Source organism: Triticum aestivum, chromosome 1A, assembly GCF_018294505.1.
Source record: "Triticum aestivum cultivar Chinese Spring chromosome 1A, IWGSC CS RefSeq v2.1, whole genome shotgun sequence".
In the NCBI taxonomy this organism is placed as follows: domain Eukaryota; kingdom Viridiplantae; phylum Streptophyta; class Magnoliopsida; order Poales; family Poaceae; genus Triticum; species Triticum aestivum.
In genome coordinates this window covers 453,780,282-453,803,923 of record NC_057794.1, presented here as the reverse complement: position 1 = coordinate 453,803,923, position 23,642 = coordinate 453,780,282, and the positions used below count along the sequence as shown (strand labels likewise).

At 44.1% G+C, this 23,642-nt stretch overlaps 2 protein-coding genes across 25 annotated transcripts; one reads left to right on the top strand and one right to left on the bottom strand.

Moving 5' to 3' along the window:
- Window positions 1-677: 677 nt before the first annotated feature.
- On the top strand, window positions 678-6,874 carry LOC123055680 (uncharacterized). Of its 24 annotated transcripts, none has more exons than XR_006426664.1 (7): window positions 678-1,663; window positions 1,749-2,512; window positions 3,004-3,103; window positions 3,191-3,286; window positions 3,532-3,603; window positions 5,341-6,140; window positions 6,248-6,874. XR_006426664.1 is itself a non-coding variant. In XM_044479597.1 (7 exons), exons 3-7 carry the CDS (start codon window positions 3,252-3,254, stop codon window positions 6,398-6,400), a joined length of 315 nt encoding a protein of 104 aa, XP_044335532.1. In that variant the 5' UTR covers window positions 682-1,663; window positions 1,749-2,512; window positions 3,004-3,251; the 3' UTR covers window positions 6,401-6,874. The 24 variants fall into 24 exon arrangements, 2 of the variants coding, with proteins under 2 accessions (XP_044335532.1, XP_044335527.1); XR_006426662.1 differs by having other exon boundaries at window positions 3,191-3,304; XR_006426668.1 differs by having other exon boundaries at window positions 3,004-3,286; window positions 3,532-3,595; window positions 5,341-5,483; window positions 6,090-6,140.
- An 881-nt stretch (window positions 6,875-7,755) lies between these two features.
- On the bottom strand, window positions 7,756-10,674 carry LOC123055669 (tubulin beta-1 chain-like). Its single transcript, XM_044479584.1, has 4 exons — window positions 10,451-10,674; window positions 9,900-10,303; window positions 9,537-9,806; window positions 7,756-8,646 (listed from the first exon to the last, which is right to left on the bottom strand). The coding sequence occupies exons 2-4, from the start codon at window positions 10,291-10,293 to the stop codon at window positions 7,973-7,975; spliced, it is 1,338 nt and encodes a 445-aa protein (XP_044335519.1). The 5' UTR covers window positions 10,294-10,303; window positions 10,451-10,674; the 3' UTR covers window positions 7,756-7,972.
- Window positions 10,675-23,642: the final 12,968 nt, after the last annotated feature.

The window sequence follows — 23,642 nt, the reverse complement described above, 5'->3', positions numbered from 1 at the left end:
AAAATGCAAGGTCAATGGTGAAAGTTGACAGTAGCTAAAATAGACACATTAGGTAGGACACGTGTCAATGGTGAAAGTTATGCTAGAGTTGGACTTGTAAAAAAAAATGTGTAAGTCGAGCACGTGTAACCTGAACCTCATATACGAGACGAGGATGTCACATTGTAGCTAAAATAGACACGCGGTACATCGCCCATGGCTAGGGTGGCCAAACCGGCATGACGGGTGGTCGGAGGACAACCTCGACTGTACTTGTTGTACTGTATGTCAATTTAGTACTCCCCCCATCACTTCGCATTGAATTTCTTTGATTTCTAGCCGCAGAGCTAGAATCGCTGCGATGCAACAGGATTGTGTTTGGTGAGAGAATTATAGCAATTTGTTGGTGAGGATTAAATTACGAGGGTGGGGTGGGGGTGTTAAAGAAAGGGGCTGCCATTTATAATCGCAATCACCAGCTTCATTATAGGGCTTGTTTTGGACTACTCCGCTTCATCAAAATTAGTTTCACTCCACCAAATCTACTTCGAAACAGTTTCATACAAAAGTCGTAGCACTATCTAAGAGAATGTTTGGCTTCCATGTATCTCCAGCTTCAAAAATAGGGAATTTGATGAAAATGATCTATCTACTATCACTATAAAAGGAAGAGAGCTGCAGATCCAAACAATCGAATCTATCCATTTATAAGATCTAATGGCTCATAATCCTTTAATGTTTAACGCTGCAAGCCACGAGTTAATCAACTAATCCATCCATGGCTAACCCACCCCGCCGTTCGCAAAAAGAAACCGCTGCGCAATGTGCGCACCACGCCCGCACGACTTCCGCCCGCTCGCCCCGCCAAAAGAAAAAAAAAAGGACTTCCGTCCGCTCCTCCTCATCCATGCCCGCACACCAGTCGTTCCCCACAGCACGGGCGGGCCGCCCATCCTCCCGCCGCCTCCTGCCGTTCGCCGCTCGCATCATCCTCCTCTCAGCTTGGCCTCCCCCATCCTCGCGTCGTTCGCTAGCCGCCCTCCCGCCGTATGCCGTTCGCTAGAGATGCGGGCGGACGGTTGGGCTGGCGAGCGGTGGTAGGTTCGTCACGCGACAGGTCGCCTGGGATGCTAGCCGATGGATGCGGGTCAAGCCGACTCGGGCGGCGGCGCATCTTCGGTAGAGGAGAGGGGAAAAGAAGGAGAGTCCTGGGGGCGGCTGAGGAGGTGCTCGCCGGCGAGCGGGCTCCGACGGCCGCCTGGCGCGCGGGGTTGGATGGGGGCGTTTCCCGGCAGTCACGGCCGTCCTCGCGACACCAACTAGCCGAAAGCATCGCCGCTCCCCGCCGCCCGCCGACGCGACGTCGCCTGCCCCTCCTACCCATGCGACAATGTTGCTCCTCGGCTCCTCCCCGCGCGACACCGCCTTCCCCAAGAGCGCCCACCCTGTCGTCCTCCTACTCCTCAGTGCCTCCTTCTCGCCTGCCCGCAACACCTTGCCTTGCAGCGGCGCCTGACACACGCACGACCCACACTAGAGCACGCCGCCCCTCGCTGCCCGGTTTTCTTCTTTTCCGTCGCACTGTGCGAAATCTGCCCCATGCTCGGTCTGGATCTAAATAAGCGGTTGAGAGAGAGAGAGAGAGAGCACAGCGAAGACGCACACACTGTGGATTGTGGAAGAGGTACGTAGGACAGCACCCCTCTGTGCTCTTCCTTTTGGGTCTACTTTCTCTCACACACATGTGTATCTGTATTGATTCCCTGTAGGAAGAGAACATGCTGTTGGATCCGAGCACCTGTCGGAGGAGCATAGGCATAAGGAGGCATCCATGAGACAAGTTTTTTTAATTCGTATTTCTATGTCTGCATGATGACATTAGTTAACTGGTAATAGTAAGTCACTGCCATACATCACTGATGAAACAGTTGTTTTTTCCCATTTAGCAAAGAAATTATGATCTGTTCCTCTACCAATAATTGTAAATTAGTCATGACACCCAGTCTAGCACCTGTCATGTTGTTTGATTTGTCTCTCTATATATATGTTCTCATGAGTGGTCATAGTTTTACATGACGATTTCCAGAATATGAATACATTGAAAGTTAATTTGATTTTCATAAATGTGTCCAATTTTGGTTGTATAAATCAATTTTTAATTTGGCATCCCATTCCATGCCAAGAATCAAATGACAAGCTGAATTTGTTCCTATGTAACTGGGGTTCAGTAGCTTCCCTCTCCTGAATTATTCTTGTTGTAATTTCATGGTTATGCAATTATCAATCTTCTCTTACTCATTTCACGTGTCCATAGTTAGCCAGGCAACTGAAGGTGGGTCATGTATTTTAGCACAGGTTCGATGTGGCGATTGTTAACTTGTTCCAACTGTGAAAAATGGTAGTTGTTGCCGGATGAATTTCTGGTCTCGCACCTCCTTATTTTTGGTCTTGCACCATGGACGGCCTGAACGGCGCTGACGCGTGCTTCTCCGGAGGAGGGCCATGTGACGGCCAGACCGGCAGACATAGCCAGGTAAGACCAAGTGCTAGATACTGTCATGAGATAAATTTTGATGGATAGGATTTTAATAAGTTAGCGGTGTAGGTCGAGACGACGAAGGGATTGGTATGCATAATGTGTAGGCAGAATATGATACATTTACATGACAGGTCTAGGCTCGGCTGGAGAGCTTTAGGCTTTTTATTGATTAAGCTTAACACTTCCGCTCACTCATTATTACTCTGTATTCATCAAAATTATTTATTTTGTACTATATTGTAGCATGTTCGACAAACACAATCAGAGACGGCCATGGTGCTAGCTGATAGCACTTGCTAACTTAAAAAGTTTACATACATTTTCTCTAATTATATGAGTGTTTCTTACCAACTATTGAGCCTACCAGTTTTAGATCTATGTCTCTAAGGCCACTACTCAACTTCAGGTCGGTACTTCGCGGTAGCGTATACCTCCATAATTCTCCATCGAAGATACTAAAGTTTGTTGATGATGATTTGTTTCAGGATATGTGGTACAAGGGATTCGAGGCAAATTGAGGAAGGAGCTGGAGCAGGTGGTGGATTAAGGAAAGAGCTGGAGCAGAGACGGATTAGAGCTGCTTAAGTGCAGATTTTTAGACTAGCCTGCTTGAGTACATGTTCTTAGATTGCATATGGAAGGGAACTTACGTGCATGTTGTTTGGATTGCAGGATGGAAGGGAACTTAAGTGCATGTTTTCGGATTGTACATGAACTAAGTTCCTGCTGAAAAATGGTGACTGCATTTAGAGCTGGCATTGGTGCTTGGTCAGACATGGTGTCTTTGTAACTACACTAAGTTCCCTGGTTCTTGCTTAAAAATGTTTACAAGATAACATTTCTAAACATGATCTAGAAGCCCTCAAACCAGATCAAGCTCGGTACATTGGAATAAAAAGAATGACAAGGCAGTTAGAAGTTCAGAATTCTATATAGGATATATATACTTGGTTGTACCATATTTAGCTGAACTAAAGTAGATGCTCTAACTGTGTTCACATGATTTTGAACAGGCCCATGGAGAGAAGCCCTAATGTACACCCAAGGTTCAGGGAGGTGATCCAGGTTTTCAAGAAGGTTAGAAGGTTAGTTGCTTGTGCAATTCAGTTCAAATGTAGCTTGTTGCTGGAAGGAGTAGAGTTTGATTAGATCGGATCAACGTTATTTGGTATTTTGGTAGTGGTTAAGTATGGGATATGCACCTGCCATTTTTCTATGCATATTGTTCTGTCCATGTATGTTGCATCCTTTTGACTTATGTATGATGTGTTCAGTGATGTCATTGGTGACTCATGTGAAGTTGCTTTGTTTGATTCAAGTGCAATTAGACCGTGGCAGCCATGCGGAATATATGCATGAAGCCGTGAGCAGTGAGCAGCTTACCTATTTATTATTGTTGGCCTTTTCAGTTGGATTTAGTATAGCTGGTTTACCTGCTTCTCAGATGACGAACAAAGACTAACATTATCTCTTTATTCTTGCATCTTATACCCTCAGCTTGAGAAAAACAAACCTTATCATTTCCATTTGTAGAATTAATATCATATTTGAGGGATCAGTTGGCACTGATGCCTAAAATGTGTTTTTTTTCGCATGCTTAATTGTACATAGCTAGATAGACATGCATAAGTAGTTAGGTTGATGCACAAGTCAATTTACAGTAGGATTATGAGGACAATCAACTAAGCTCCAACAACAAGGCAAGAATAGCTTTATTGTTTCTCTGTTCTTTCCTTATTCTCACACAACAGAAAAACTAAATTTATTTCTTTTGCACTTTATGTTTCTTAATGTTGTCAGACTAATACAGAAGAACAAAAAACTAACTGTTGATGCTTTGTCTGTCCAGCTAGCCGGCAAGTCAGATAAAAGTGTCATCTGATACGAGAAAGTACTACTGTTTTCATTTATAAAAGATACATAAGTGTTAATTTGGCAAGTCTGTTAGTTGATAACCTTACCTGATGTTAAGAGGGTGAGTGGTTAGTGTAAAATAACTTTGAGATCATCTCCTTTTGCAGTTCTGACCAATTTTTTCTTCACGTCATTTTGAAATTCTTAGTTTGTTTTTTGAGCTATCCATATTGTACCCATGTCATGCTGAATGAACGTGCATGCTGTGAGAGAGATAGATGGAAACTGTAATTCTTCAGTGTCATTGTACATTATGTAGAGTTATATTTTGAAAATCACTGTTTCGATGTCTCATCAAGGTTGAGGCTCATATTGTTTAAGAATGTTGCTCACCAATTCACCATTGTTTTTGGCTGACCCAATTTATGTAAGCATGTACAGAATTAGACTGCGAAACACAAACCAGATATATTGGTTCACTAAACTCACAGTTATCAGGGAGAAATAACATAAACTCTTTCGTTTCAAGCATTTTTTCTTATTAAGTTTCCTATATCTGATCTACTTCACACATTATATAACTATGAAACTGCTAATAATTATTCACAACGGCATCTCTAAATTCATCATGAGAACATGCTATTTGTCTCTCTGACAATGTGTCATGATGATCTGGGCATCTGGCTTATCTTAATGTTGTCAGACTGATACAGAAGAACTGAAAACTAACTACAGTTTGGATGTAACAACGTACACGGCATAGCTTGACACCACGTAGAAGTCAGGAGAGCGCCCACGTCGCCTAGGTTGAATTCAAGTTTTGCCTCCATTTTATCCAGATCCTTGCTATTGTGGTTAGGTTTTAGAGATCAGAGTTGTTGTATCTATGCAAGTGAAGAGTACTCCATCTAAATTTGATTGCAGAACAAACAACACGTTTTAACTACATGCTTTTCAACTTCCTGCAGGAGGGTGAGTGGATTAGTCGCCGATTAGTGCCTTCATTGTTGTTGAATAAACTGGCTTCAGCTCTGATGCATGTGAACTGTGAGGTGTTTTTGGTATGGGAATGATGAGGTTCTGATGGTCTATACCTGATTGCAAGGTTTGGGTATGAATTAAATTTGCGTCCAAACTTGGCAATTATCTTCTATGAATTTAGGCATTGTTCACATGTCATTTGAGTCAAACAGAAATATGCTTCTGAAATGCTCCAATTTGCTGCTTTTCACATTTAGAGAAGGTTGTTTTATTTCGTATTCATCAGGTTATGCTAAAGCAGAAGGCATTGTGCTGACATTTTTTAAGCCTTACTTGATTTTGATATGTGGTTAGCCGTTTGCCCTTGCACCAAAAACAAACACTATTCCTATGTCTTACTTAGAAGCAAAGGTGCATTAATTATTAACTGGTTTGATATATGTTCCATGGTGGGTGGCATAGAAAACAAAGCTTCTTTCTAAGACATGATGTTCTGTTACTAGCAAAAAAGTGTTAGAATTTATAAGTACTTATTCAAAGAAAATAAAAACTGACTGGAGAACTGTTTGCTTCTACCATTCCTTTCAAGTTAAGGCAAAAATCATATTGGCATGTAGCTTGTGCTCCTGCAGAGTTCTTTTTGTTTTGATTTTTTGTAATGTTAAAGGCATATCGAATAATGAAATTGCAATAGTTATGATCCCTAGGCCCGACAAAAAACTGACGAGAGTATTAGGTGGTGGCAGGTATCAGGCTACAACAGCTGAATTGCAAGTCTTCTGATGAGGTATTGTGCTTCACCTGATATGCTTATATGGCCGTGTACCTTGTGTGCAGGTTTGCATTGCTATCTTGAATATTTTTCTGTCTTTCTGAACCTTTTACTCTGCTCAGCTTTTGCGGCAAGGAGGAGCAATCTTACAGTGCAAAAATGAAGAAGGGGCAATTCCTCTTCATGGTGCTTGTGCTTGGGGGTATGCATTTTTTATTTGCATTGAACTTATACTTCTTTGCCCCAAGGAGAAGGTTTCATGCCCCAAGAAGTAGAATACATACAGATAGGCACCCATCGGGATCAAGAAACCAAAGTCTGGGCCCTGTTAACTACTCCCTCCGTTCCAAAATAGATGACCCAACTTTGTACTAAAGTTAATACAAAGTTGAGTCGTCTATTTTGGAATGGAGGGAGTACAAAGCAAGTCGATGCCAGCATACATATGAGAAACTGATGGGCCTGTCAGAGCGAACCCCTGGTTGAAATTTGTCAAAAGACTGGGCGGTAAACTGAGTGGTAGTCTTAGTATCTTAATACACAACTTGCGTACTATGGGAATTGTGTTTATGTTGTTATGGGATTATGGAGTTATGATCTAAAAAAATTATGGAGTTATGATCTAAAAAAGAACTATGGAGTTGTGTGCAAAGAAAGGACATTATGTTTCTCAAATTGCCCTTTGTATCTCTATGTTTTGCACTTTATCAAAGGCGCAATTAGTTGAGTTCTCAAGCCAAGTTTTTCCAGCATGATTTCACTTATGGTTCCTTGCGAGAATTTTGAAGAAGGAAATATTTCGCCTATGACAACCTAGAACTTGCTAGCTGTGTAGTCCGTTGTTTACCATGGTATGGTGATATCCTATTTTTTTCTAAGTAAATATAGTTATATTTTGATATGGACTAATACATCTCATTTCCTAAATTGAATAATACATATCTTCTACAAAATTAAATATCAAGAAACTGGATGCAAATTAATTGTGAAATAGCACCACTAAAGAACAGTTGAACAATTGTTTTTTTATCAAGCAATTCGGCGACAACAGTCAACAGTGCCAAGGTTCAGTTCATCAAGGAGAGAACTACTCGTACAATGTCCATTGATACAACACCCTGGCCTGGCAAACAAAAGACGTGCGCTAGTTTAATTAAGGGGGAGAAACGAAGGTCCATTTAGTGGTGGCAGTGGTGTGTAATTTCCCTCAAATCCAGCTTCTAGATTTTAGTTTTTTTAAGCGGCAATATCATGGAACTATCCCGTTTGGCTTGTGTTTTTTGAAGCAAAGCTGAATTTTAAGAAGCAGTACAAGTAAAAGATATATCAAAGAAACTACAATCTGCTTCCATCACAAACATGTATATTTCTCACAAATCCGAGATTTTCAAGTTCTGCAGCGAGTAGACTGACACTGAAATTTCAATTCAGGTGACCGAATCAGGGACAGGACATCATCGTTCAAACTTCAAAGCATTCTACTCCCTCTGTTCTGAATTATTTGTCTTAGATTTGTCTAGATACGGATGTATCTAGCATTAAAATGAGTCTGGATACATCCGTATCTAGACAAATTCAAGACAATTAATTTGGAACGGAGGGAGTAGTACTGTATTTCAAATCCACTTGCTTGAAACCTCACATAGAATAAATAATTCAAGCAAAGAAACATAGCATCGAGTGAACATGCCTACATACGAACGCAGTACAAATCCAATACATGCCAAGACACGCAAACAAGCAGCAGAGTTGTAGCCATGGTACTCTCTAGTCTCTACTAGTAACAAGCTCCAGTTGTACGAAAACCACAATACCACATAAACGGAGAGATGAATTTGTCACCGATCTTACTCCTGCTCCAGGTCTTCCTCTTCCTCGTACTCGCCCTCCTCGTCGGCAGTGGCGTCCTGGTACTGCTGGTACTCAGAGACAAGGTCGTTCATGTTGCTCTCGGCCTCAGTGAACTCCATCTCGTCCATCCCCTCACCAGTGTACCAATGCAAGAAAGCCTTCCTCCTGAACATGGCGGTGAACTGCTCGCTCACACGCCGGAACATCTCCTGGATGGAGGTGGAGTTGCCAATGAAGGTGGACGCCATGGAGAGGCCGCGTGGTGGGATGTCACACACGCTTGACTTGACGTTGTTCGGGATCCACTCCACGAAGTAGGAAGAGTTCTTGTTCTGCACGTTGATCATCTGCTCGTCAACCTCCTTGGTGCTCATCTTGCCACGGAACATGGCCGAGGCTGTGAGGTAGCGGCCATGGCGTGGGTCAGCAGCACACATCATGTTCTTTGAGTCCCACATCTGCTGTGTGAGCTCAGGGACAGTGAGGGAGCGGTACATCTGCGACCCACGAGATGTGAGCGGCGCAAAGCCCACCATGAAGAAGTGGAGGCGCGGGAAGGGGATCAGGTTGACGGCGAGCTTGCGGAGGTCTGAGTTCAGCTGTCCCGGGAAGCGGAGGCAGCAGGTGACACCGCTCATGGTGGCACTGATCAAGTGGTTCAGGTCACCAACTGTCAACAAAAAGGCAAAGATTCACAGATCAGCAATACTGGCATAATAAGGAGTATTTAACAAGCAACTACCATATTAGCTGGAATTTTTTCTTACCACAACCTACACTTCAGCAGGAAAATATTCAACGAAAATGGACTAGCAGCAAACCTAACTAACAAAATTAATATGTATAGTCTTATCAAGTGGAATCAGGGTCACTTTCACTCAGATTAGAAAAACTGTGCGTAATGATGTCTAGGTTCAATTCAAGCAAATAGCATGCATCACATCAAGGTGCTGAGAAAGCTACAACAGAACAACCACTCTGAAGTCACACTACATCTACCAGCATTTATCAGTTTAATAATTAAACACCTTTTCCCATCATTACTTAATGACAGGTGGTTAGCTACCTATGTACAGAGCACAAAAATCACTCCAACTACATCTAATCTCAGCGCTCAAACAAGCTAAAAGCACCAACTACAAAATATCATCTCTAGAACGAACATGTTCCCGGCAGATAAAACAAATTCAGCTTCCAACATGGCATCAATCCAGTTGGAATAAGTTGGTAATTGCATTGTGGACACTACAGGCTGCAGTCAGTTCATACGATCAAAATAAAACTTGCAAGGTATGACACTTGGAAAATTAACTTCTTCAACGTAAAAAGAAGAAGTCACTACTTAGATGGTTGTCAGATGATATAAGTAACTAATGGCATCAACCAGTCAGGACAGGTTGCTGACAGCATTTTCAGACACTACAGGCAGTCAGTTTGTATCACCGAAACAGAACTACCACAATATGACAATTGACAAACGAGCTTCTCCTACAGCTGACTGTCCAGTGCTATAATTCACCACAAGCAGGTAATATAACTTGATGTCACAGATCTGCTTACAGCTAGGTGTGGTCAGCTTGAGGGTGCGGAAGCAGATGTCGTAGAGCGCCTCGTTGTCCAGCACCATGCACTCGTCGGCGTTCTCCACCAGCTGGTGAACCGAGAGGGTGGCGTTGTAGGGCTCGACCACGGTGTCAGACACCTTGGGGGATGGGAACACGGAGAAGGTGAGCATCATCCGGTCCGGGTACTCCTCCCTGATCTTGGAAATCAGCAGCGTGCCCATGCCGGAACCGGTGCCCCCGCCGAGGGAGTGGCACACCTGGAAGCCTGACGACAAGCACACGAGCAAAAGTCAGAACCGCTCGCCGGAATCTGCGGAACGGGGTAACCGGAGCGACTCCTGAAGAAAGGGGAAAGTACCTTGCAGGCAGTCGCAGTTCTCGGCCTCCTTGCGGACGACGTCGAGGACGGAGTCGATGAGCTCCGCGCCCTCGGTGTAGTGGCCCTTGGCCCAGTTGTTGCCGGCGCCGGACTGGCCGAAGACGAAGTTGTCGGGGCGGAAGATCTGGCCGTATGGCCCCGTGCGCACGGAGTCCATGGTGCCGGGCTCGAGATCCATGAGCACGGCGCGCGGCACGAAGCGGCCGCACGAGGCCTCGTTGTAGTAGACGTTGACGCGCTCCAGCTGCAGGTCGGAGGTGCCGACGTACCTCCCCGTGGGGTCGATGCCGTGCTCGTCGCACACCACCTCCCAGAACTTGGACCCGATCTGGTTCCCGCACTGCCCGCCCTGGATGTGCAGGATCTCCCTCATCTTCGCCTCCCTGCAGAATCGAGCCGGGATTCCGCGTCAGATCCGTCGGAAACCACAGCTTAAATCCCGAACAAATCGAAGCAAACTAGTCGCGGAGAACCCAACGAAATCCACCGGAAAACTGAGGAGCGGAGGGAAGATTGGGTTGCGGCGTTACCTTGGGAGAGGATTGAAGCGGTCGCGTCGCGCGTGGGGGAGTGAGGGGGGACGGGGATTGGGTTGGGTTGGGGGAGAGAGCGTGTGTGTTGTTCTTGGTGAGGCCAAAATGGGGGCGGGTTTTTTATAGCGGCGCGTGGGGCTAGGGCACCGGATCGGACGGCCGAGGCGCCTCGCCGTCCGATGAGGAGGATCGGGCGGCTCCGCTCGCGTTGGCGTCGGGTGGCCCGTTGGGGTCTTCCGGATTTTGAAATTTTTCGGGTGGGAGGAGCGGGACCCGGGTGGAATGACGGGATTGCCCTTCGAGCGTGGTTGTTAAGCAAGGGATTGTGGCACCGCCAAGTGGCGACTTCGGAGGGCACGTGAGCGTGGACTGTGGGGCTGTTTGGAGTGTGCATTGTTTTTTTTTTCAAGTAAACGCAAATTGGAAATACGATAGGGTCGCCATTGAGAATTGCGGATGGCTCTTTGAAACAAAAACCCACACAAATAGTTGGACGTCCATGACCTATTCTACGCCGTCCATTTCATCAATATTTGACAATATTTTGATAGCAAAGCCGCCCAGCATACTTATGATCTTGAAACCCTTATAATGGTCTCCAAGCATAGTTTAAAAAACCAAACCGGACCTGCGGTCGGACGGAAAAAAGTAGATTGAACCGCTGGTTTTTCTAAAAACCAATGAACGGGCGGTTCATAGAAAACTGGATGGTTGGATGTCATTTCTTGAAAAGGCCCCTCAATTGACTCGTTTTTGTGCGAACAAGCTGGGGGTAGGATCGGAAAAGGAAGAAAACCCCTCTTTTGGTAGGGTTTCGGCCGAATTGGGACCATTTCTCTCGATTTTGTCCACAGACAAACCCCGTCTGGCGCAGCCACCCCCCTCTGGCGCAACTCTTGCCGGGCGCCATGATGTGTCGACGCCGCCTCCCCCTCACCGCTCTGCATGGCAGCACCAGGCCACCAGTCCATGCTGCCACTCCCGCATCGCGTCGTCCTGCGCCACCTATGTTGAAAGCTGGGAAGAGGAATCGCCGCCGCTTGGTCGGACTGGTACGTCTAACTCCAATCTCCCTCCGCTCTGATCCAGAGTCTGGCCCAGGAGCATCCAAATAGGAGGACCAGGACGCCTTACGGTCATCTCCCACTAATCATTTTTTATCTATTGATTGGTGTATTTATTGGTAAATTTATTATTTTATTGCTTAATAAATGACAATCGAACTGGTGAACAAGCGGTCCAATCTGTAAAAACCTAAATTGATAGCTTTACTGGTTTGATTTCCTATTCAGTTTTTTAAACTATGAGTTCTGGGGTATGGGTTCACGTCATGAACCCATCCTTGACGGCGTGTGTGCAACTTGATTGTTGTCCCACCAGATGTGATGAAACTCTGAACCCTCAAAATGAGCTGACATGGTTATTAATGTGTCCCTGTAGGCTGACATTTTTGGGTCCTTGGCATCGAAATCGCCATTGATCTTGGAGATCGTAGGGTTGGAATCGGCTCGGACTTCTAGATGTTGGATACCCATGGATACTGCAATCCAAAGTCCATGGAGTAGTGCCTCATATTCCTTTGCATTGTTGGAGTCGGTGTACATGATCTGGGGTACGTGCTTCATGGTTTCGCCTATGGGTGAGATGAGAACCACCCCAACTCTTATTCCAGCGAGCATTTTAGACCCATCGAAGTACATTACCCAGTTAGAATAATTTGTGTGCTCTTTAGGGAGCTCGGCTTCCGTCCATTCTGCCACAAAATCTTCCAACACCTGGGATTTGATAGCCCGCGTGGTCGATAAAGGATTTCGAATGGGAGGAGCTCAATGGCCCACTTCACAATGCGACTGGTGGCGTCCCGATTATTGATGATGTCGTTAAGCAGTACCTCGGAAGCCACTGTTGCCGAGCATTCTTGAAAATAGTGTTGGAGTTTCCGAGAAGCCACAAAAATTGTATAGGCTATCTTATAGTAATGCGGGTACCTCATTTTACACTGGGTGGGTACCTCCGAGACATAGTATATCGACCTTTGCACTTTTAACTTGCGCCCTTCCATGTCGTGCTCGATGTCTAGGACACTTGGTTGGTTGCCGAGATGTATATCAACATTGGCTCACTTGGTGAGGAGCGGCTAAGATGGGATTAGTGGCCAGATGTATTTTAATTTCCTCTAGAGCGGAGCTCGGGTGTCCACTTGATGCCCTTGGTCTGTCTAAGCAGTCGGGAAAGGGGTGATACCTACTAATCTTGTTAGGGTTTGCTTCATTCCCTCGTCAAGAGATAATGAAGTCGACGAGCTTTTTGGATGGGACGCCAAAAACGCATTTTTCGGATTTAATTTGATGTTATATGCATGGAGGTTTTTAAATGTCTCACGCAAGTCATCAAACAGTGTGTGTGCATGCCTGGTCTTCACAACCAATTGTCCACATATGCTTCGGCAGTCCTGTTGATCTGTAGGTGTAGGCAAGTTTGTATCATTCACTATAAGTAGCGCCAATGTTTTTTAGCCCAAATGGCATGGTGTTGAAGCGAAACGGACCATAGGGGGTAATGAAAGTAGTTGCCTCCTTGTCAGATTCCTTCATCTTTATTTGATGGTATGTCAAGTATGCGTCTAGAAAGCATAACAGGTCATGTCCAACCATGGCGTCGACGATCGGGTCAATCCGAGGTAGAGGAAATGGGTCCTTGGGCAAGCTTTGTTAACGTCCTTGAAGTCGACACAGAGGCATCAAGACTTGTCCTTTTTCGACACCATAACCAGGTTTACGAATGAATCAGGGTGTTTGACTTCTCAGATGAATCCGACTTCCAGCATTTTGGCCAATTCTCCCGCATGGCTTGTCATTTGGGTTTAGAGAACCTCCGTAGTGCGTGATTGACTGATTTAAATCTGACAATGTTGCTAAGGCTATGTTCAACAACATTCCTCGAGGTGCCTGGCATATCAGAAGGGTGTTGGGAAAATATGTCTGTTTTCCTGAAAAAAACCATGGAGTGCCTCGTCCAGCGTGGCATCCATGCTAGTTCCATTAGAGGTTGTTTTAGATGAGTCATCGGGATGAACTTGGAACTTGACAATTTCGTTCACTGGTTTGAAAGATGTTGACTTGGAGCGTTAGCGAGAACATCGTCCTTGTCAACAATCATCCGTAGCTTGAATAACTCCTCGGCTGCCAAGGCTTCAGATTCGGCCTCATGGGCCAGAGTTGTAGTCTCGTTCTCGGCTCGAAGCGACCGATCACGGTTGCTGTTTTATTGTAATCACATTGTTTAGCCCCGACATCTTTAGTTTCATATATGCGTAATGGGGTAAAGCGTGAAACTTAGCAAAAGCGGATCGTCTGAGCAGCGCGTGGTAGCCACTCCGGATTGGAACTATGTCGAAGGTTAATTAACTCCTCAACCGTGTGGTTATTAGGCAATCCGAATACCACATCAAGCATAACCTTCAGTGCACCATGCTTCTTTTCCGGGGACTATTCCTTTAAACGTGGTCCTGCTCGGCTGGATGTGAGATCTATCAAACTGCATCTTTTGAAGAGTATCCTCGTAGATGAGGTTGAGGCTGTTGCCTCCATCCATCAGGACTCTGGACAAATGATAACCGTCGAGGATGAGAGCCACAACTCCTTGACCGTGGACTCCTATCGATTGATCTTGATGATCAAAGGTGATCAGAATCTCAGACCATATGTTTCAGAAGTTGTCGTACAGTCAACATGGCAGATCACTCGAAGAGCTCTTTTCCATTGATTTCTTGAGGAGTGGGTCTCATATATCATAAGGGCGTCACTGGCTTCGGGGTGGGTGCTTCCCTTGGTTTGTGGTTGATTGCTACACCTCAGCCTATATGGGTGTTGGGGTTGCCGAGGAACTCTAGTCCTCCTTTCGCCACCTGCCCGAGGATCCAACAGTTCCTAAGTTTATGGGAGACCAGTTTATCCAAAGAGGTGGAGTGAATTGCACATGGCTCATCGAGTATAGTATCCGGTTGCGATTTGGCTCCAACTTTATTCAAGCGGTTTCTCTTTCATGAATGCTGCTCGTCAAACTTATTGGTGTTGTTACGCCTGGACCGTCGGTTACGACTTACGCGTGAGCATACACTTCCTTATTCCGCTTCCGTTAAATCCGAGCTAGGGTTTTAGCACCATTGATTGGTTATCCAGGCATTGTCCATGATGCAATATTTTGTCACTAGGTCAGAGAGTTCGGCAAAAGTCCTAAGACGTTGTTGGCAAACTTCCCTCGTAATCCCTTCATCGTCAACGTTTTGGCGGAATGCCACTATGGCTTCTGATCCATGCAATCTGGAAATTCATTGCTTGTGAACAAAAAACATGTCCAGAATTGTGGGGTTGTCTATTTTGTCTTTTGCATGACTAGGGATAAATCCTAGATGTCGGCCAGTCCCGATTTATCCGAGCAGTACTCGACAAGGGCGGTTACTACTTGTGAGCTGTGTTGGGATTTTCCCCGAAGAGGAGGGGAAATGCAGCACAGTTGAAAGCACAAGTGCTCCCTAGGTGGTTTTGATAATTTATGACAACATATCTCTTGTTAGACTAACATTTCTATCTAGCATGTTTCAGATAAGTTCAACAATGGAGTGGCATGGACTAAAGGTTGTGGGAACTCCTTCAAGATGCTAAGGACAAAGGATTGGCTAAAGCTTCAAGCTCAAGACTCTTCATTTTACATTTTAGTGATCCAAGATCACATTGAGTCCATAGGAAAAGCCAATACTATCAAGGAGGGATGAGGTGTTGCTTAATGAGCCTCTTGCTTCATGTGCTTAATGATATGCTCCAAAATCCTCAACTACTTTCCCACTTCCACATATGACCTAAACCCAAAGCCAAACTCGGACCTACCGATTATTCCTATCCGGCGCCACCGAGTTTCACTTGTCATAAGCCACTGCCAAACCCTAGCAATTCGGTTCTACCGATAGGGATCTCGGTCTCACCGAGATGGGATTGCAAACTCTCTGTTTCCCTTTCGTAACTTTTCGGTCTCACCGAAAGAGCGAATCGGTCCCACCGAGATTGCAATGTAAACTCTTTGTTTCCCTTTTGTAACTTTTCGGTCTCACCGAAAGAGCAAATCGGTCCCACCGAGTTTGCCTGACCAACTCTCTGGTTAGCTTATTACCAAACTCGGTCTCACCGAGTTTGTGTAATCGGTCTCACCGAGATTACGTTATGCCCAAACCCTAACCATATCGGTCCTACCGAGTTGCATGTCAGTCCCACCGAAAATCTCTAACGGTCACTAGGTTTACCTTTTTGGTCCGACCGAGTTTGTTGATTCGGTCCCATCGAGATTGGAAAACTGTGTGTAACGGTTGGATTTTGTGTGGAGGCTATATATACCCCTCCACCTCCTCTTCATTCGTGGAGAGAGCCATCAGACTAAGCCTACACTTCCAGCATCCTATTTCTGAGAGAGAACTACCTACTCATGTGTTGAGGCCAAGATATTCCATTCCTACCATATGAATCTTGATCTCTAGCTTTCCCCAAGTTGCTTTCCACTCAAACCTTCTTTCCACCAGATCCAAATCCTATGAGAGAGAGTTGAGTGTTGGGGAGACTATCATTTGAAGCACAAGAGCAAGGAGTTCATTACCTACACACCATTTGTTACTTCTTGGAGAGTGGTGTCTCCTAGATTGGCTAGGTGTTACTTGGGAGCCTCCAAGAAGATTGTGGAGTTGAACCAAGGAGTTTGTAAGGGCAAGGAGATCGCCTACTTTGTGAAGATCTACCGCTAGTGAGGCAAGTCCTTCGTGGGTGATGGCCATGGTGGGATAGACAAGGTTGCTTCTTCGTGGACCCTTCGTGGGTGGTTGCTTCTTCGTGGACCCTTCGTGGGTGGAGCCCTCCGTGGACTCGCGCAACCATTACCCTTCGTGGGTGGAGCCCTCCCTGGACTCGCGCAACCGTTACCCTTCGTGGGTTGAAGTCTCCATCAACGTGGATGTAGGATAGCACCACCTATCCGAACCATGGGAAAAAACATTCGTGTCTCCAATTGCGTTTGAATTCTCCAAACCCTTCCCTTTACATTCTTGCAAGTTGCATGCTTTATTTTCCGCTGCCTATACACTCTTTGCATGCTTGCTTGATATGTATTGTGAATGTTGAAATTATGCCTAAACTCCACTTAAACCGAAAAAGCCTAAAAATTGCAACTTTAGCACTAAGTGTCTAACCCCCTCCCCTCTAGACACATCTACTTCTAGATCCTACAAGTGGTATCAGAGCTTTGGTCTCCATTGCCTTGGTTTAATCACCATTGGAGGAAGATGGATGTGTCTACCTTAGGAAGTCTTAGACATAGAGTGCCTATTCTTGATGGAGAGTATTTTCATGAGTGGAAAAATGAGATGCTTGTAATTTTCAATCAATATCATTTGAACGAGTATATTGCTAGCCCTTGTGCACCTCATATTGATCCTTTGCATCCTACCCTAGATGAAGATATTGACATGATTCGCAATCTTAGAACTATTGAGCTCATCATTAGAGGATTGCCCAAAATTTGATTGCTAGTTTGCCTACTCTTAATTGTGCCTATACTATATGGAAATTTCTTGAGGAACGATTTCCCGATCATTCCTTGAAAACTTTGGATGAAATTCTCCATAAATCTATTGCCTTGAGTAAGATGAACTCTAGTGATCCTAGTTTTGGTGATTGTCTATTTGAGCTCACCAATCTCAAGCATGCTAAAGGAGATGTTGGAATCATTAGTGATATTATATTCGAAGCTATAAGAATTCATAAAAGTGACCACTTTGATGATCATTTATCTAATGAATTACCCTCTCTAGGAAATGATGAGTCACAAGATCATGATGAACATGGATACTATGATGATGATAGTGACTTCGATCTTGACGATGCAATGAGACATTTTGGTCTTACGGCAAATCTTCGGGGATATGCGTCAGGAGGAAAGGAATGGGTTCTTGATAGTGGATGTACTGATCATATGACTTGAGATGAAGAGATGTTCCGTGAGATTGCTGAAAATGACGGCCCTCGGAAATATGTCACCTTTGGTGATAACTCAAAGGGTAAAGTGGTTGGCCTTGGTAAGGTGGCCATCTCACATGATAGTTCCATTCAAAATGTCATGCTCGTTGAATCTCTCGGCTACAACTTACTTTCAGTATCTAGACTTGCTGATTTCGGTTTGAATGTCCTATTTACTGAGGTAGATTGCCAAGTATTTCGTCGAGACAATCATAAAATGGTCTTTACCGGTATGCGTAGAGGTGATCTTTACATTGTCGATTTCTCTAAAAAGGCACAACCTAAAACTTGCTTTGTTGCTAAATCCTCAAAAGGTTGGTTGTGGCATAGACGACTAGGTCACGTTGGCATGAGAAACCTTGACAAGCTTATTAAAGGAAATCATATCCTTGGAGTTAACGATGTCATATTTGATAAGGATAGACTTTGCAGTGCTTGTCAAGCAGGTAAACAGGTTGGAGGAAGACATCCCATGAAGAACATCATGACCACAAGGAGGCCACTCGAGCTACTTCATATGGATCTTTTTGGTCCCAACGCCTACAAGAGTCACGGTGGAAATTCTTTTGGTCTAGTTATAGTTGATGATTTTTCAAGATTTACGTGGGTGTTCTTTCTTAATGACAAGTCGCAGGTCCAGAAGATCTTCAGAAACTTCGCTAGGAAGGGCCAAAATCAGTTTGACGTGAAGATCAGGAAGGTTCGGAGTGACAACGGAACGGAGTTCAAGAACGCAAATGTGGACACCTTTCTTGACGAAGAAGGGATTTCACATGAGTTCTCGGCTACGTACACACCTCAACAAAATGGAGTTGTTGAGAGGAAGAACCGGACGCTCATCGAAATGGCAAGAATGATGCTTGATGAATACAAGACGCCGAAGCACTTTTGGGCAGAAGCGGTTGAGACAGCTTGTCACGCAACAAATCGCTTATATCTTCACAAGCTACTCGGCAAGACGGCATACGAGCTTCTCACCGGTAACAAACCCCAAGTTGGATACTTTCGAGTATTCGGCTCAAAGTGCTACATTATTGATAAGCATCATCGTTCAAAGTTTGCTCCTAAATCTCATGAAGGTTTTCTACTTGGTTATGGCTCAAACTCTCACACTTACCGTGTCTACAACAATTTAACCCGAAAGGTTGAAGAGACGGTAGATGTGAAGTTTGATGAATCTAATGGCTCGCAAGTAGAGCAATTGCCAATTGATTTAGGAGACAAAGACCCTTCAGAAGCAAGCCAAGACTTGTCCATTGGCAAAGTTCGTCCAACGGAGGTGAAGGAGAGTACTTCATCCGTCCAAGTGGAAGCTTCTACTTCACGACAAGGTGAACCAAGAATCGACACGGAAGCATCCACAAGTGGGACACACCAAGATGAAGAAGACAAGGAAATGCATCAAGACGAACATCAACAACCTCTTTCTCCACCACGACAAGAGAACGACGACGTCAACAATGAAGAAGGCCAAGAAGAAGAACAAGATGAAGAAGATGTTCAACAAAGACCCAAGCAAAAGCTCTCACGAGTTCGAGCAAGAATTGCCAAAGATCATCCCGTCGAGCAAATCCTCAATGATATACAAACCGGGAGAATCACTCGCTCAAAAACTCGTTTAGCTAACTTTTGTGAAAACTATTCATTCATCTCTAGCATTGAACCTATGAAGGTTGAAGAAGCATTGGAAGATCCGGATTGGATAAACGCTATGCACGAAGAGCTACACAATTTTGAGAGAAACCAAGTTTGGACATTGGTTGAGAAGCCCGACAACAACCACAACATCATTGGTACCAAATGGGTGTTTCGCAACAAGCAAGATGAAGATGGACAAGTGGTTCGCAACAAAGCACGTCTCGTTGCCCAAGGATACACACAAGTCGAAGGTATGGACTATGGTGAGACATATGCTCCCGTTGCTAGACTTGAGTCCATTCGCATCTTACTTGCCTATGCTAATCACCATAATATCACCTTGTACCAAATGGACATCAAAAGTGCTTTTCTAAATGGTGAAATAGAGGAGGAAGTTTATGTCAAACAACCTCCCGGCTTTATCAATCCTAAGAAACCAAATCATGTTTACAAACTTCACAAAGCTCTTTATGGTCTTAAACAAGCTCCTAGAGCATGGTATAAATGCTTGACCAAGTTCCTTATTACAAGTGGTTTTGAAATTGGTAAAATTGATTCTACTCTTTTTACTAAAAGGGTTAATGGAGAACTATTTGTATGCCAAATTTATGTCGATATCATATTTGGTTCAACTAACCCTCTCTTTAGTGAAAAGTTTGGAAAGCTAATGTCAGAGAAGTTTGAGATGTCTATGATGAGTGAACTCAAATTCTTTCTCGGTTTGCAAATCAAGCAAACTAAGGAAGGTACATTTGTCTCTCAAACGAAGTACACCAAGGACTTATTCAAGAAGTTCAATATGCAAGAATGCAAAGGTATGTCTACACCCATGCCTACTAGTGGACATAATGATTTGACCAAAGATGGTGAACCGGTTGATCAAAAGGTTTATCGCTCTATGATTGGTTCATTGTTATACCTATGTGCTTCACGTCCCGATATTATGCTAAGTGTGTGCATGTGTGCACGATATCAAGATGCTCCTAAAGAATGTCATCTTAAGGCTGTGAAAAGGATAGTGAGATATTTAATCCATACACCAAATTTTGGCATTTGGTATCCTAAGAGGTCTTCTTTTGATCTTGTTGGCTATTCCGACTCGGATTATGCCGGAGACAAGGTTGATAGAAAGTCCACTTCAGGTACTTGTCAATTTCTTGGTAGATCTCTTGTGTCTTGGTCTTCCAAGAAACAAAACTCGGTATCCTTATCCACCGCCGAAGCGGAATACATTGCCGCTGGTTCATGTTGTGCTCAATTACTTTGGATGACCCAAACTCTTAAAGATTATGGGATCTATGTGAAACATGTTCCACTACTTTGTGACAATGAAAGTGCTATCAAAATTGGTCATAATCATGTACAACATTCTCGAACTAAGCATATTGAAGTTTGTCATCATTTCATTCGAGATCATGTTGCTAAGGGTGACATTGATCTTAAGCATGTTCGCACCGATAAGCAATTAGCGGATATATTTACTAAACCTCTTGATGAGAAAGTGTTTTGCAGGTTGAGAGGAGAATTGAACATCATTGATGCTTCGAACTTGGAGTAGAAACTCCATTGGATACATGCAAGACATGAGCTTATGACTAATCCATGATATATCTCTTATGATAACTATCTTATGTCTTGGATATATTTGCACCTTGCATGTTGTCTAACCCATGTAGGTGCTTGGTTGAATCTAATTCCATGAGATCGCGACTCACTCACATCTTGAGCAATCTCTACATCACCAAGACTCTACACAATGGTGGTTGAAGACAAGGAAGCACAAAACCATTCAAACATATCCTTTGACAAATTCTATGTTGAGCTTCATGATTGTCATTTTTGGATACACAAGTGCTCTTCCTTGCAAGAACTAACCCATGTAGGTAGATGAACTCAAACTCCAAGTGGTGCTCCCAACTCTTGATGAGCTACATCAACCTTGAGCACCCACACAAGTTCAACTACATGAGCAAGAACCACACCACCACCCAAGGTATGTTATTCCATCTTAGAGAAGCTTTACTCCAAGACATGAGTCAAAGAAACTCAACAAGATGTGAATACATCAAGATGCTTAAACGAAAAATGGTAACCCCATTTTGAGCTTAAACGATGAGTATGACCTATGATCAAGTGTTCTCACTTGACTCCTAAGTCAATATACTCTAACATAGGTGACTATGTCACCGCCCAACTCTAGATGAAGTTCTCTTGTGTTCTTTTCTGTGTTATTGCATTTGTCTCATGCATGTTTATTTTCTTTCTCTTTTCCAGTTTCTTCTCTTTTCTCTTTGTTTCGTTCTGCATTTTCTGCATTTAATTCCTTGCAAATCCTTCAGGTAATTCATTACAAATCTTTGTGAGATCCTACATGTCTAGTGAGCTGAGGTGACAAGTGTTTTTCTCTGTGTGAACTCGGTTTCACCGACTTGTAATTTTCGGTCCAACCGAATCTTTTTGGTGCCACCGAAACATACCACTCGGTGCCACCGACTTCGCAATCAGAAAAACAGTTTGCCACTTGTTCTACATTTCTTCTGATCCAGCTCCACTCAATGAATCTTGTCCTCTACAAGCATCACAATTTTATCCTTTACTTTGTGCTGAGTCTCAAGGACCAAACCTATACGACGGATTCCAGAAAGCCCTTCTTGGAAATTGATGTCAAAGGGGGAGAGAGAGATCACATCAAAGCTTGTAGGAGAGAGAGATCACATCAAGGGAGAGAAAAAGTCTCAAGGACCAAACCTACAAGAGAGAAAGTATTAAGGGGGAGAGAGAGACCTCCAGGGGGAGAGAATACTCAAGGATCCCAGATGCTTGATGTTCAGGAGGAGAGATGTCACATGCCTTTTTGGGGGAAAGACATGTATTTGCATTAAGTTCTATCCATTTGTATCTTTCAGCTCTGATTTTCTGTTCCCTATCTTCTCCCAATATCCCATGTAAGATTCAGGGGGAGCAAGACACCTAAGGGAAAGAAATCAGTCAAATTCATTGCATATCTTTATTCTTGGGGACATGTTGAATCCAATGTGGTACCTTGTACTCACTCTCTACATGTCATCCCAGTCTTGGTATTCTTGTGGTTTCTTTTGTTTGCTCTGGCTAGTGGATGTATCTGTGTTATCTAACTTTGTTTGTGCAGGTTCATTCCATCCTAAGCCAACTCAAGACCACAAGGTAAGTATATGCATCAAAATCATGAGTATGAGGAGTTCTTGCTTATGTACATACTGTTTCCAAGAAGGACTCATGAGCATGAAGGTATTTTCCTTGATAATCTCTTGCTCTGATGCATATGGCCAAGATACATGTAACACATTGTCTACTCTGTCATGGTTATGCTCTCACATGCCTCTATATTTCATATTTACATGAGTGCATACATGTAGGGGGAGCCTATGCTTGTTACATGTCCTTCCAAAGCTTTACTTGCTGTTCTTTATATCTTTATCTAAAGCTTTGATGTATGTTGCCATCAATTACCAAAAAGGGGGAGATTGAAAGCACAAGTGCTCCCTAGGTGGTTTTGATAATTGATGACAACATATCTCTTGTTGGACTAACATTTCTATCTAGCATGTTTCAGATAAGTTCAACAATGGAGTGGCATGGACTAAAGGTCGTGGGAACTCCTTCAAGATGCTAAGGACAAAGGATTGGCTAAAGCTTCAAGCTCAAAACTCTTCATTTTACATTTTAGTGATCCAAGATCACATTGAGTCCATAGGAAAAGCCAATACTATCAAGGAGGGATGAGGTGTTGCTTAATGAGCCTCTTGCTTCATGTGCTTAATGATATGCTCCAAAATCCTCAGCTACTTTCCCACTTCCACATATGACCTAAACCCAAAGCCAAACTCGGCCCTACCGATTATTCCTATCCGGCGCCATCGAGTTTCACTTGTCATAAGCCACTGCCAAACCCTAGCAATTCGGTTCTACCGATAGGGATCTCGGTCTCACCGAGATGGGATTGCAAACTCTCTGTTTCCCTTTCGTAACTTTTCGGTCTCACCGAAAGAGTGAATCGGTCCCACCGAGATTGCAATGTAAACTCTTTGTTTCCCTTCTGTAACTTTTCGGTCTCACCGAAAGAGCAAATCGGTCCCACCGAGTTTGCCTGACCAACTATCTGGTTAGCTTATTACCAAACTCGGTCTCACCGAGTTTGTGTAATCGGTCTCACCGAGATTACGTTATGCCCAAACCCTAACCATATCGGTCCTACCGAGTTGCATGTCAGTCCCACCGAAAATCTCTAACGGTCACTAGGTTCACCTTTTCGGTCTGACCGAGTTTGTTGATTCGGTCCCACCGAGATTGGAAAACTGTGTGTAACAGTTGGATTTTGTGTGGAGGCTATATATACCCCTCCACCTCCTCTTCATTCGTGGAGAGAGCCATCAGACTAAGCCTACACCTCCAGCATCCTATTTCTGAGAGAGAACTACCTACTCATGTGTTGAGGCCAAGATATTCCATTCCTACCA

Coding starts and splice junctions, on each gene's coding strand:
- LOC123055680 (XM_044479592.1), top strand. CDS start 3,252: ATGGTGACTGCATTTAGAGCTGGCATTGGTGCTTGGTCAGACATGGTG. Junction 3,305..3,531: donor TGGTCAGACATGGTGTCTTT/GTAACTACACTA, acceptor GATTTTGAACAG/GCCCATGGAGAGAAGCCCTA. Junction 6,141..6,247: donor ATTGCAAGTCTTCTGATGAG/GTATTGTGCTTC, acceptor TACTCTGCTCAG/CTTTTGCGGCAAGGAGGAGC.
- LOC123055669 (XM_044479584.1), bottom strand. CDS start 10,293: ATGAGGGAGATCCTGCACATCCAGGGCGGGCAGTGCGGGAACCAGATC. Junction 9,807..9,899: donor GAACTGCGACTGCCTGCAAG/GTACTTTCCCCT, acceptor GCTTGTCGTCAG/GCTTCCAGGTGTGCCACTCC. Junction 8,647..9,536: donor CAAGCTGACCACACCTAGCT/GTAAGCAGATCT, acceptor TTTTGTTGACAG/TTGGTGACCTGAACCACTTG.